The 14,191-nt window shown below is 41.8% G+C and overlaps 1 protein-coding gene across 2 annotated transcripts in view; it reads right to left on the bottom strand.

Moving 5' to 3' along the window:
- Nucleotides 1-3,915: 3,915 nt before the first annotated feature.
- znf1035 (zinc finger protein 1035) overlaps nucleotides 3,916-14,191 on the bottom strand; it is a 29,519-nt gene continuing 19,243 nt past the window's right edge. For both annotated transcript variants that reach the window (XM_012921522.4, XM_004559994.5), the window contains one exon: nucleotides 3,916-14,182. In XM_012921522.4, coding sequence (XP_012776976.3) covers nucleotides 4,637-14,146 — 9,510 coding nt within the window. In that variant the 5' untranslated portion in view covers nucleotides 14,147-14,182 and the 3' untranslated portion in view covers nucleotides 3,916-4,636. The remainder of the gene's footprint in view (nucleotides 14,183-14,191) is intronic.

Raw genomic sequence — 14,191 nt, 5'->3', positions numbered from 1 at the left:
TTTTCTCCTAAAGGCCGTTTTGGTCTCATTGTACAGATCTTCCTGGACCCCTGCCTGTTTCCCTTGGACCATGTTTATGTGAGTGAGAGTGAGTGGGACGAAGAGGAGTGTGAACGTGTTACCCCTGCCCTGGACCTCTCCCTTGGAATCCCTGGAGCCCTCATCCCCTATCACTGTATATGTGTATATCATTCACCTGATATTGTTAAAAAAAAAAATCTCCCTTTGATTGCACAGCTCCAAGTCCTGCATTTGAGTCCTGCCTTAATCCAACGTGACAGAACAATCCAGCCACGATGGAGTCAGCAGACGACTCAGTACGTCGGGCCAGGCGTCACGAAGAGATGCTGCTCCACAGCAATAAGGAACTAACTGCTCTCACACAAGTCCTAGCTCAACGTACCCCACTGGTAAGGTCACCTCTGCCATCCTCCAACCCTTCTCCACCACTGGATTTTCAGACTGCTTCCGCGCCACTCGCCCCTCCGCCATTGAGGAGGGCTTTGATGTTCCTAGCCAGCCATGGTTTTTTATTTGGGTAATAATGAAGAGTTCAAGCTGGAACAACAGAGTCAGTGCAGAAGGTTATATAGTCACTGATACACTCAGTAAGCCCATTGATGTCCTGATGTCTGTAAAAATCCATGACATCTCCTACTCCATCATCCTCAGTACTGGTTTCCCTCAGGGATGTGTGCCGAGTTCCTTCTTGTTTATTCTATTGACATACACTAATCAGGCATAACATTATGACCTCTGAAAGATGAAGTCAATAACACTGATGCTCTCTTCATCGTGACACCTGTTAATGAGTGGGAGCAAGTGAGCATTTTGTCCTCAAAGTTTATGTGCGAGAAGCAGGAAAAATGGGGAAGTGCAAGGATTTGAGCAAGTCTGAAAAAGGGCTAAATTGTAAAGGCTAGATGACTGGGTTAGAGCTCTTGTAGGATGTTACCCATTCTGCAGTGGTCAGAATCTATCAAAAGTGGTTCAAGGAAGGAAAAGTGGTGAACCAGCAACAGGTTCATGGGCTGCCTTGGCTCACTGATGCATGTGGGTAGTGAAGCCTGGCCTGTGTGGTCTGACTCAACATAGGAGTTACTGTAGGTCAGACTGCCAAAAGAGTTAGGGCTGGTACTGAAAGCTATCAGCCTGCATCACCATAAATAATGTTGTTCCAAGTTCAAAATCGCAAGTGACTAATCACATTGTAATGATGTCATAGTTTTTCTGCATGGGGAAAAAAAAACCCTGTCATTGTCTACTCAGGAAAAATCCAACAAAGGGGCAATTAGGGTCAGGATTAGGAATGGGTGAGTCTGTTTAGGGGCTATAGTTATGGTTATGAGTCCATGTCACAAAACTATGACATCACAACAATGAGAAATATAAGTCTAAGCTATTGGTCACTTGCAATGTCAACCTGGACCAACATTAATTTTAATGATCAAGGAACAACAACACAGGAATATAAGATTGTGCTCAGGATGCCCATGCTGACCCTTATCCATTGCCTAAAAGAGCGGTCCCCAACCCCAGGGCCGCGAGAGCTGAAGCTTGGGTGTGAAATCTATGGTTTTCAAGGTTTTTATCGTTAACTCTGTTTCCCTGGGTGTTTTCCTGTGTATTATGAATAAAAAAAATTTTTTATTGGACACCGGTGCTGGTTTTATTTTGTTGTACCTTAAAGGCCGGTCCGTGAAAATATTGTTGAACATAAACCAGTCTGTGGCGCAAACAAGGTTGGGGACCACTGGCCTAAAGCACTAACAATGAGCTCCATGAAGAATGGAAGAAGGTAGCCTTGTCTCATTAATCACTTTTTAATTTTTTTTTTTTTTTTTTTACATCACATGGTGTGTGGTGTGTGCTTTGCTTACTGTGGGACACCTGGGATCAGGATACATTGACACTGGTGGGGAATCTCGGTTTCTTCTATCCATGTGGATGTTACCTTGACACATACCACCTACCTAAGCATTGTTGCAGACCCTGTACATTATTTTATGGAAACTGTATTCCCTTATGGCTGTGGCTTCTTTTGCCAGGATAATGCGGCCTGCCACAAAGCAAAAATGGTTCAAGAATGGAGAGAACAAAAAGTCTAAGTTGTTGACTTGGCCTCTAAATTTCCCAGAATTCAATCCAATTAAGCATCCGTGAGATGTGCTGGAAAACAAGTCTCATCTATGGAGGCTCCAACTCACAATTTATGGTTCTTAAAGGATCTGCTCCTTATATTTTGCTGCCAGATACCAGAGCACACCTTCAGGGATCTAGTGAAGTCCATGCCTTGACAAGTCAAGGCTGTTTTGGCAACAAAGAAAGTTCCAAGACAATATTAATCAGGTGGCCACCTGATGACTGCTAAATAAAACATCACATCAGTCATATTGTGAAATTTGCAGATGACACAGCAATTGTGGAATGCAGCACCAAAAATGATGATTGTGATCACAGACAGGAGATAAAGCAGCTGGAGATTTGGTGCAGGGATCTCTGCATCAATGTCAAGAAAACAAAGGAGATAATCATTTCAGTAGCAGCAAAACCTTCCCTCCACCTATGTACATTAGGGGAGCAGCTGTGGAAGTGGTCTGCAGCTTTATGTATCGTGGTACACTCCCCACTAAAGACCTTAACATTTTCTGGTACACCATAACCTCTACTTTCTCAGGATAAAGCACAACTTGTGAACTACAATGTCAATTGAGGAACAGCTTCTTCCTGAGGGCCGTTGAACTCTGTTGCCATCTCATTTCTGCTGCTCGCAGCCGAAGGGTAATAGACATGTGAATCCACTTGTCTTTGCACTATCCGCCACACACTGTTTTCTTAAATTTAAAAACAGCGGTTTTCTAATATACACGTCAACTGTAAATATCTCGGTATTCCTTATTTCTGTATATTTTGCTATTACTTTTGGTGGCTTTCACGAGCACTTGAGTGCAAAGTTCATTTCACCTCATGAAAATACGTGTGCTGGAATGACAAAATTGCCTCGATGCTAACTAATCTTACTTTTTTTTAACTAGTTAAGGCTAGGTATCCAACACTGAACCCCAAGTTTCACAGCAGTAATATCACCAGTGTCTGTCTAATCTGTAAAAAGAAAAAAAAAATTATACAGGGTAATCTTCTACCCTCTCTAAATGGATTGAAATATATAGCACTTTTATCCAGCACTCAAAGCACTTTTTTTACTGGTGCAAGCACCATCCATAGAGACATAATTTACTGTCTCTATGGAGAGTAACAACCTATATGAGGATGGACACACACATGCAAACTCACATTAGGGGATATTTGGGGTGTATCTTACCTAAGGACACTTCAACATATGTGCAGAAGCTGGAGGATTAACCTCAGGCCTCCTCCAAATCCTGATCCACCATAAACAAGAACAACTTCAGAGGCCATATGCGAGAACTAAGGAACTACTGAGTAATGTAACAGGGTCCATCCTGATGTGATTGAAGAATAAAGGTATTACTACTTCTACTACAACCAAAAAAATCAGTTTGCATTGCAAATTACTTTAATAAAATTTAACTATTTAAGTCTTCTAAAGCTGACTTCAGCATGGTTGAACAAGTATTTGACACCAGAAAAATGCAAGTCCATTTTATTTTATCTGAAAAAACAGACAACCCCCCCATGTATTTTTTTGTCAACTGTGTGAAAACGGTCATCATCTTGAGTTCTCAAATTGATAATGGTCTTCAGCAAAAAGAAAAAAAAAAGTAAGAACATGTACGAATTTTGGAAAAACTTTATCATTTTAATTTTGGTTGGTGAATTCCTCCAATCAGCTGTTCCTGTTAAATTAATCATTTTCCTGACAAGCTAAAAAAATTTCACAGCTTCTATTCTGTTAGTTTTTCCCCAGAGCAAACAAATACACAAAGACACAGATAGCTTTCCTCACTGACTTTACTTAAATGCATGAACTCAAATTTCTCAAAAGTAACATCAGTTTGTGGAAAGAAAATTCAATCAGAATATCTTTTGAGTGTACAAGATATTTTTCTTTATCAAAAAGCACCCTTTGACAATCAAAGGAAAAGAAACTAAAATCTACAAATTATATATATATAGACATATATACTTTTTACATGAACGGTCATACCATACAAAATATCAATGGATTAAAATGACCAGTGTAAAGTCTACTTTACATACCGACAAAAACCAAAAAAAAAACTGTTTAAAACTATTTCAAAATATATGCCGAACAAACAAACAAAAATATAAGATCAGAAATCTAAGTCTTAATCCAAGACATTATTCTGTCATGCCTTTTCTGTTTAAACAGAATATTAAACTTCTTTTGACAATTTTACAAATACTGTCAAGAAACTATGTTACTTATTTATTGTATACAAATCCCAACATCAGAACTAAAAGTATATACAAGGGGAATAAAAACCCAGGAGAAGATCCATCACAGAAAATCTTAGTCTCATATCTCTCCAAGTGCTTTCCAAGTACGCACAAGAGGAAACAAATAAGGAGTAATTCTAATTATCAGTTACAAGTGGAGATTTACTGTTAGATGTAAGGCATGAAGAGGGTTTGAAGACACCTTAACTTCCCTTGAATACCTGTAACTAAAGTATGTGGTATTTAGGAACCATTACTCAGTGGACCCCGCATGAGTTTGTTGATGTTCCTCCAGCAGGTGAGGAAAAGCAAAGGCTTTGTCACATTCTGTGCATTCATACACAACCTCACCAACATGACTTTCTTGGTGCTGTTTAAGAAGAGACCACTGGCTAAATGACTTGTAGCACATGTCACATCGGTACTCTCCAACGTCTTTTTCAGCGTGCTTTCTCATATGCAGAGACAGCTCTTGGGCTGTAGTGAATTTGCATTCGCACTGGGAACATTTGAACTTATTCTCAGCCTGAGTTTCGTTTTGGGCTTTCTGACGATGCCTGCGCTCGTGCTCTTTCAGGTATCGCTTCCTGGCAAATGTTTTTCCACAAAGCTCACATGTGAATGGCTTCTCATTTGGATGTTCTTTATTTTGATGCTCCAAAAGGACATTTTTAGAGGTGAACCGCATTGAGCAGACAAGGCAGTTGTACAAGTCGTCTCCTGTAACATCGACCTCTTCCTCCTCCTCCTCCTCCTCCTCTGCTGCTTGAAAATATGATGGGCTGGATTTTTTAGAGGATGGATTTGAGCATTCTGTTTTTGTTGCCTGCTGTTGCCCGGAACACTTATGCTGGCGGAAAGCAGCTTCTCCCAAAAAGCCCTGCTCACACTCTGTGCATTCATATTCAGCAGCTGAGGTCAGCTTATACTGCTCGTGTTCCTTAAGCTTGCTTCCAGAGGCAAATTTAATTTTTTCAATTGTACCATCAGGATGCGTTGGGAAATGATGAAACAGATCCATGGCACATGGAAAACACTGGCTGCAAACTGGACACTTAAAAACATGTGATGGTTCACCATCTTCATCATCAAGTTCTTGTTTAATTTCTGCTACAGTGCCAATATGGCTCTTAAGATGGGTCAAGAAGAGCTGAGAGGAAGCAAAGCTACTGTTGCATTGATTACAAGAATATATACGATTGGACTGTAACTGTTGATGGGTATTCCTGTGCTTTTTCAGATGAGATGCATGAAGAAAATGTTTATTGCATTCGGTGCAAGAGTATGGTCGCTCTTTAGCTTCCATGCAGCCATGCTCTGAGAGCTCCTCTGGATCTCTGAAGCGCTCGCTACAAACACCACAGCGGTATTTAAGCTCTGAGGTGAATACAAATGAGCTTTCAGAGCGTGAGGCAGGTTGTTCACGTTCTCCCCTTGACACTGAAGGTGAAGGATGGTCACTTGATGTGGAATGGGTTTTCCAGTGTTCAGCTCTGCTACTCTTTGACAGAAACACACGATTGCAAATATCACATGGAAAATTCTCTTCACGGTGGGTCGACATATGCTCTGCTAGCTGCAAAGGTCCATTGAAAAATAGGTGACACTTGGAACAACGATGTGAGCGACTTTTACCATGACTGTGCTTGTGGTTACGCAGGGCAAAGAGAGACATGAACCCTCTGCCACATGTTTGACACTGAAATTCAGACTTGTGCATTCGATGATGCTGCTGCAGCTGAGATGCCTGGAAAAAGCATTTACCGCATTGTTCACATTCATGCGGCTTTTCACCCAGGTGACAGAGCTGGTGATCCTCAAGGCTTTCTGACGTTGGGAAGGTCTTTCCGCACACGTGGCACGGGAAGTATGGTGCGGAGTCTGAGTCACTGTCTTCGCTGCCGTTATTTTCATCCTCCTCGCTGTCACCAGCTGTGCTCACTTGGCTGCTTGAGTGCTGTTCGCTGCTGCTCTTTTCCCTCACAGCAGCCTTGATATCCTTATACTGTTTTGGATGCCAGTTTCTGTAGTGTCTTGCTAGTGATTTTTTTACTGCATACGATTTGCTGCAGAATCGACAACTAAATACATCATCTTCATGATCCTCCCTATAATGGCTGCATAAAGATGGTCTTGTCCAAAACCGCTGATTACACAGTTTGCAAGCATATGGCCTGCTTAGATCGTGACACGTTCTGTGGGCTTCAAGATCAGACCTGGTATAGAACAGCTTGGAGCAGTCGAAGCAAGGGAATTTCTGATCGCCTGTGTGCATCCTCATGTGTTTTTCCAGATTTCCTTGACTAGTGCACACCCGCCCACACTTAGGACATGTATTGCGCTTTTTCTCTTGTTCCTGTCTTCCATGGTCTTCAAGGTGACTGATGAGCACTAAGCCATCTGTGAAGCTCATTTCACATTCTGAACATTGATACTGCACGGCTTTCTTCTCTTTACTTGAGCTGCTTTGCACCTCATTTCCTTCTGAATTTTTTGTTGATTCATCCATTAAATCATCGTTGCAGAAAAGCCCAGTGCTAGTCATTGTAGAGCCGCCTCCAAACGCAAGAGCAGAGTGATTAAGAGCAAAATCAAAATTTGCTTTTAAAGGTGTCTCCAACTGCTGGTTTGGAATACGTCCATTTCTACACTTCCTGTAGTGGTTTCGGAGGAGACTTTTATTCCAGAAGCCCTTATTGCAGGACTTGCAGTTAAAAGGATGGCCCACTGCATGTGTACGGAGATGACCAGTTAGTCCCGCTTTGTTTGCAAAGAACATATTACATTGTTGGCAAAAAAACTGCTTGGAGGGCTCCATATTAATAGCGGTATTAAGACTTTGTGTTAAATTGTCACTAAGTCTTTCATCACAACTCTCATCCACAGGCTCTTCTTTGATGCCTGACAGAAGCTGCTGTAGGGGGGCAGTTGACACTGGATGAGTCATTGTTTCCAGCTTGTGCGTGCTCAAAAAATGCTCTTGGAGCTGTGAAAAAAGCAGAAATCGGGAGCTGCAGTATGCACAAGAAAAGCCTTTTGGTGGGTCATGAGTGGCTGACTGCTGGCTTTGGAAAACTGGTGATGAGCTTGTTGTTAAACCACAACCTTTCTTGTGATTTTCAAGCTTGCTTGCAGGGAAAAAGCCACCACATAGGTCACAGAGAACTGTACTTGTCTGGTGTTTCTTGGGGCACTTTGGAAAATGACGCTGGACATAATCCTTCCTTATAAATCTCTCACCACAATAATCACATGAATATGGCTTCTCTCCTGTGTGCAGGCGGTTGTGAACACCTAACTGCCAGCTGTTTCCAAAAACACGGGGGCAATAGCTACAAACATACTTGTACTTCTTGTTAAAGCAAGGCTGGATCCTCTTCAGCATTTGGCTTCTGATCCCATCAAGAGATCCTGGCATGTTTTCTGCTGGAGGACAGGTTCCCTGCAGTAAAGCAGCTGCTGTTTCCCTCAAGACCTTTCTGCACCTTCTCATCTTTTTGTGCTTTTTCAGAGATTTTTCATGAGCGAATGAGGAGCCGCAGCGTGTGCACTTGAATAACTTTGTGGCATGGAACATGGTGAAATGTCGGGAAAGTTTAGACTGAGTTGTGTAGCTTCTAGAACAGACCTTACACTCAAACATCTCCTGCTCTTTAGCACTCTCAATGCCAAACTTATTTTGCCAACCTTTGCCAACATCTTCTAAACTGATTTTGGGAATACGGACCTCCAACCTTGTTTTTTTACCTTTGCAGCGAGTCTGATGTACTTTCAGATGATCGTACCTTGAAAAGCAGCTATCACAGGCCTTACAGCGATATGGTTTTACTTCATTGTGTGTCAGAATGTGACGTCTCAGGTACCTTGGTTTCATGAAAGTCTTGGTGCAGAATTTGCACTTGTACTCCGTTTCACCATGTGCATTGGGCTTTGGTTCTGCCTCTATGGCAGAAGGAATGTTGGGAGGTTTCGTTGCAGCAGTGCTTTTGAGTTTTGATACCGCATCTTTGTTAACACCGTCACAGAAAGCTTCATGCTGCAAACATAATGTCTTTGATCTGTATCTCTGACCACAGTGCATACAGGCATATGGTTGCTCACCAGTATGTGAGACCAGATGTCTCAAGAATAATGACCTGAACCTGAACCTCCGGGTACAGTAGGGGCATTTAAACTGAAGCAGAGTGGTTGCATTGGGCTGTGTAGACATTTTAGGAGTATCCTGGTTTGTTGGTAGACTGCTTTTATTATAGTTGGTGTCATGAGATAAGCCAGTGCTCAGCTCTGTTGTCTCTTCACAGTTCCTCTGATGTTGTTTCATTTTATTAGGTCCATAGTACTGCCCACATCTTGAGCATGGATGCACAGAATTTATCTTGTGGGCATGCTGATGATTTTTCCAACGGTCTTTCTTAGAAAATTTCCGTGGACAATAGGGACACGGATATAGTGTTTTTGTCTTTGTTTCAGACTCGAGAGTTCGGGTTTCAGGAGGGGAACACTTCTGACTGTGAATTTTAAGGCATATGTTACGGTAAAATTGTTTTCCACAATTGGCGCAAGAGAAGGGTTTGTCCCCAGTGTGTTTGATCATATGGCGCAATAAATAGCGGCGATTGTTAAAATTTCGTTTGCAAAATGGACACTGGTTTGAAGAAGACCCTGATATATGGGTGAGACAATGTTTTCTTAGAACTTGGGCATCATCAAATACTTCTTTACATAAGGAACACTGCATTTGCTTTGGTTCATCCTCTTCTTCCACAGATTCCAAGGTTTGCTGAAGATTTGATTCTGTTCCCTCTTCAAGTCTAAGTGCCCTGTTTTCTCTTTTTTTGTGGGTTTTTAGATGTCTGAGGAGATGTGCGGGATGCTGAAACTGCATAGTACAGTCTGGACATTGAAGCGTTCCCCTCCTTAGATGTGAACTTCTGTGCTGGATCAGTTCTCCAATAGTCGGTAGAATCTTTTTGCAGACAGTGCACTGTATCCTCCTCTGGTGAATAATTTTGTGAGCAATCAGATGGGATCGCTTCTTGAATCCCTTTCCACATTCCAGACAGCGGTATGGTCTCTCACCGCGGTGATTGCGTTCATGCTTCTTCAGTGACTGTGAAGAGCTGAAATATTTACCACAGAAGCGACAACTGAGATTGCTCTTTGCTTCAGCTGAGTTCAAGTTTTCCTTTCCATCTTCATTCTGTGTACCATTTAAAGTTTCAGGATTACTCTTGGTGGAGAAAATGGAATTCCGGTACCTGATAATTTTCCCAGTGAGTTTAAACAACTCGTGTTTCTTCATATGTCTGTACTTTCCAGAAGCGTAACAAAAAACTGCAGGACAGAGGTTGCATTTGTATCGTGGCACAGACGTGGAGGTTGTCAAAGCTGATGGTGGTTGTTTTCTCTTCTCCTTTTCCCTCGTTTGCATTTTCTGCTCTTTTTCAACCGTTTGTGTTTTTTGCTTTCTTTCCACTGTTTCTTTCTCAACCGTTGTCCTTTCTTTTGCTTTCTCTTTTGCTAGTTGATTAAGAAATTCTCTGAGGCAGCTTGTTTTAATATGCCTATATCGATTGGATGTCATAGTGAACATAGTGTGGCACAAAGGACATCGATATTTACCAGCAATTTTTTCCTTGCCACCATATATCGCATCTCGAACACAGTCACGCAAATGTCGCGCTCGATTGTAAGAGTACTTAAAAAGCCGTGGGCATAGAGGACATTTATATTTTCCTATTATGTCATTCTCCACTTCTTGAGTTTTCTCCTGCTTTTCATCACTCTCACTGACTGCTGTGGGACTCTGGTTTAACGACACTACTGTACCCTTTCCATGGTGTACTTTATAGAGATGCTTTTTAACCTTTTCTGCAGTAGGGAAGGTTTTACCACATAATCCACACAGATTTGTCTGGGAGATGTCGAAAAGCTTAACAAAACATTTTGGCATATCTATGTTACTTTGCACCCCATCCTTTTGTTTTGGTGTGTCAGTTTGTCTCACAGCCACATCAGGATTTTTAGCTGGGAGGTTGGACTGCTTGCATCTACCAGGTACACGCTTGTGTCTTTTCAGGCTCCCGCCTTGTGCAAAATAAGAGCCACAGTCATTACACCTAAATGGTGTTTTCCCAGTGTGAGTCCGCATGTGCTTGATATAATGCATTACTTTTGAAAATGTCAGTCTGCACCTATTGCACCTATGGTTGCCTTGGCGATTTCCCTTTTTCTGTGGGCTAGGATCTGAAGGACGGTGAGACCCGTCTTTAACGTCACCACACAAATGTTTTCGAGCTTGTTCATTTTTCACCAAATAGAGACTGCAACTTTTGCAAAAGTCAAAATTGTTCACTGTATGGCAACAATGGTAGTGTTCAATTGATTGATCTGTGCTACAAGTTGTGTGTTTGCAATCTGCACAGTAATACGAGTCACTTGTTCCATTTTCTGACTCCAAACTCTTCAATATTACAACAGGTTGCAGCATTTTCCTCATTTCAGCTGCGGATTTTAGTTGCGGAGCTTGTCCTCCTGAATGGTCCATGTTCTTCCCATCAGTTTCAGTAACAAATGCTTCTTTATACTGTGATTCATTAGTGTCACATGAGGAGTCATCTCTGGACAGAGGTTCACCATACAGCATGTCTGGCTGTTCCTCTGTAGAGATGTCCATGTCTTCAAATGAGTCTCTAGCATTTTCAGACCAATCCTCCCCAAGACCCAGAGGTTCTTGGCCAACTGGACTTTCACGTAGTGATTGCTGCTGATCAAGAGAACAGGTTGTCTTTGCGTTCACTTCTGAACTTGCCCAGTCTGAAAAATTTGTGTTGGAACTTGAGGGTTTTGATTGCAAGCAGGATTCTAAACTATTAGGACTTTGCCTGTTGCAGTCACTTGTCACCACATGGCTATTAGATTCATAATCTGTGGAAGAGGTTGCTCTTGCCTTATCAGCGGGACTTATACATTCATTTTCTACACAGCCATGTGTGTCTGTGTTGGAGCTTTCTTTCAGTGGGGAAGAGTCTGGATTAGCAGCAACACTTTGCTTGTTATCGTCACTAGTGTCAACGGAAATACCGTCACCGGTTACAGTGGTGTTGCCACAATTTTGATCTGGAGAAGAGGTTTTGATTTCCATTTTTTTAGAGGGACACGTGTCTGTGCTTAAACAGGATTGTGAAATACTAGGAACAGTTTGCTTGTTCTTGTCAGTATTATTAACAGAAAGACTGTCACTGGTGATGTTGGGACAATTACAATCTACATCTGGAGGGGAGGTTGGACTTTCCTTGCTTCCTTCTAGAAGAGGATGTGTGTCTGTGTTTAAGTACTCTAACTGAAGGGAGGATTCTGGATTAGCAGCAACGCTTCCCTTGTTCTTGTCAACAGCATCAACAAAGGGACTTTTACAGGTTCCACTAGGGCTGCTACAGTCTTGATCTAGAGGGGAGGTAGGGTTTTTCTTCTCAGACTGACTTTTGAATTCCATTTCTACAGAGGTTTGCACATCTGTGTTTAAGCTCTTTTGTTTAAAAGGAGATTCTGAATGGCTGAGATTCTTGTTGCTAGTATCAACAGTGACACTGGATCCACTACAGTCTTGATCTGGAGAGGAGACCGAGGTTGTTTCTAGCGAAGTTTTAAATGTCCTTTCTTGACAAGAATGTGTATCTGTGTTTAAGCTCTCTGGCTCCAAACAGGATTCTGAATGATGATCAACACCTTGCCTGTCCTTGTCAGTGATGTCAATAGAAAGACTGTCTCTGGTGATATTGAGATCACTATGATCTTGATCTGGAAGAGAGGTTGGGTTTTTCTTTTCCGATTGACTAGTGTCTTCCATTTCTAGAGAGGGATGTGTATCCGTACCAGGCGTCTGCAGTTGCAAGGAGGAATCTGGATGAGTGGCAACACTGTCTTTGTTCAAGTCATTAGTATTTGTAGAAAGACCTTCATTACTGGCAGAGAGATGACTGCAATTTGAATCTGAAGAAAAAGTCATATTTGTCCTCTCTGCTGCACTTGAAAGTTCTGTGTCTACATGGGCATTTGCACCTTGGCTCAAGCTGTTCAACTTTAAACAGGATCCTACATGAACGCCTGCACCTTGCTTGTTCTCATCTTTAGTGTCCATACATAAATAGTCTTTAGTGTCAGTTCGGCCACTACATTCTGGATCAGGAGAAATCTCAACGTTTGACTTTTCTCCTGCAATTGCTTGTACTTCATCTACATTGAGATGTATGTTGTTGCTGCAGCTTTTAAGCATCAAACTTGGTTCTGAAAGCCCTGAAATACTGACATCGCTCAACAGAGCTTCACTGTGCTCATCAAGGTTTCTAAAAACTTCACCAGCCACACTTTCATCAGACTTTTGTGTAGATAATAAGTTAGATTTAACATCATGACTGGTCCTTGTGCATTTCCACAGTTGTTGTGTAGAAGCATTAGAATTGGATGCCTTGGAGGATTTAATGGCATCTGTCTGAATTTCTTTCTTCTGGCAGTCAGAATCCTTATTTTCAAGTTGACCTCTGTTGGATTTGGGAATTTGGGATTTATGTTCATCTGAAATCTTGTTTTCAAGTAAATCTGATTCTCTCGTTTCCCCTTCAAAGACCTCATCATTGTTTTGCACATCTTGACCCATATTTCCATTTTGACCATCTGCTGAGTTTGGATGATTAAGTCCTGCCTTTTCTTGGTTCAACAGTTCTTTCATGTCCTTTTGTGAGCCATTTTCATTTATGGGAACTTGATCATATTTTAACGTACTTATGATATTTGGAGAAGCTGAAGTAATTTGCTTTTCCTCACTGTCATCTGGATACTCATCTATTCCATGACCAAAGTTTTCATGACCACTTATCAAGAGGTCTGAATGAGTATGTGCAAGATCTCCCTCCACATCTTTCCTTTGTTTTTCATCTTGGAAACCACCGTATTCACTTATTTCAAGCTCAGTTTTGCTCTTGGTAGTTGTCTTCATGTAGGAGGTAGTAGAGGACTGATGATGTCCTGTGTATGATGTAACTGTTTTCTCTAATTTTTCCAAACTGTCCTCTGGAGACTGAACTATGTTTTGTCGTGCCTTCAAATTTGACGATAAAAGTACATCAGTCTCCGACATATCTGAACACAAACTCTCAGTCGGAAAAGTCATATTATCCGTATGAGTAAAAAACCATGATGATGAGCCTTGTTTTTCGGAACCATCAGTTTTAGGATTTGAATAGGACTTACTTGCCATGAATTTACAAGGTGGTCTTGTTTCACCAGCGTCTGCATCAGAGCAGCTACTGACATCTGAGTAGTTCTCAAGAAATGATGTACTTGGCATTTCATAATCTTCCTTAAGTCCTTGAAAGTCTGTTCCAAAAGATGATGGAAAAGAGTCAGATGTTTGCAATCCGTCTGCAGCAAAATCCGGGATATTACCATTTTCACATCGTTGCAAGTAATCCTTTCCCATTTGTTCTCCATCAGCTTGCCATTGTGTTTCACCACAGTATCTTTGATAAACATAATCTGACCTGGAATTCACAACACTGGGGTCTGAGCAATAGTTTGTGTTAAAGTCCGAGTTAAAGACAGGGGCTTCATGTGAAGCACCAGCGCTGGCAAAGCCATGATGTCCAGTGAAGTCCTCAATATGATGGGAAAGGCACCCATCTGACTCAGATGTCCTTCTCAAAGTCCCTGGATCTGATGGTAGAGGTGGGGGATTATGGAAATATGAATCCCACCCATGCGCCATCCTCAATACGGAGTAGTAACTAAGGCTTACTGTAGCCTGAAAACA

Source organism: Maylandia zebra, linkage group LG11 (assembly GCF_041146795.1).
Source record: "Maylandia zebra isolate NMK-2024a linkage group LG11, Mzebra_GT3a, whole genome shotgun sequence".
NCBI lineage: Eukaryota > Metazoa > Chordata > Actinopteri > Cichliformes > Cichlidae > Maylandia > Maylandia zebra.
This window is presented reverse-complemented; position numbering and strand designations above follow the sequence as displayed.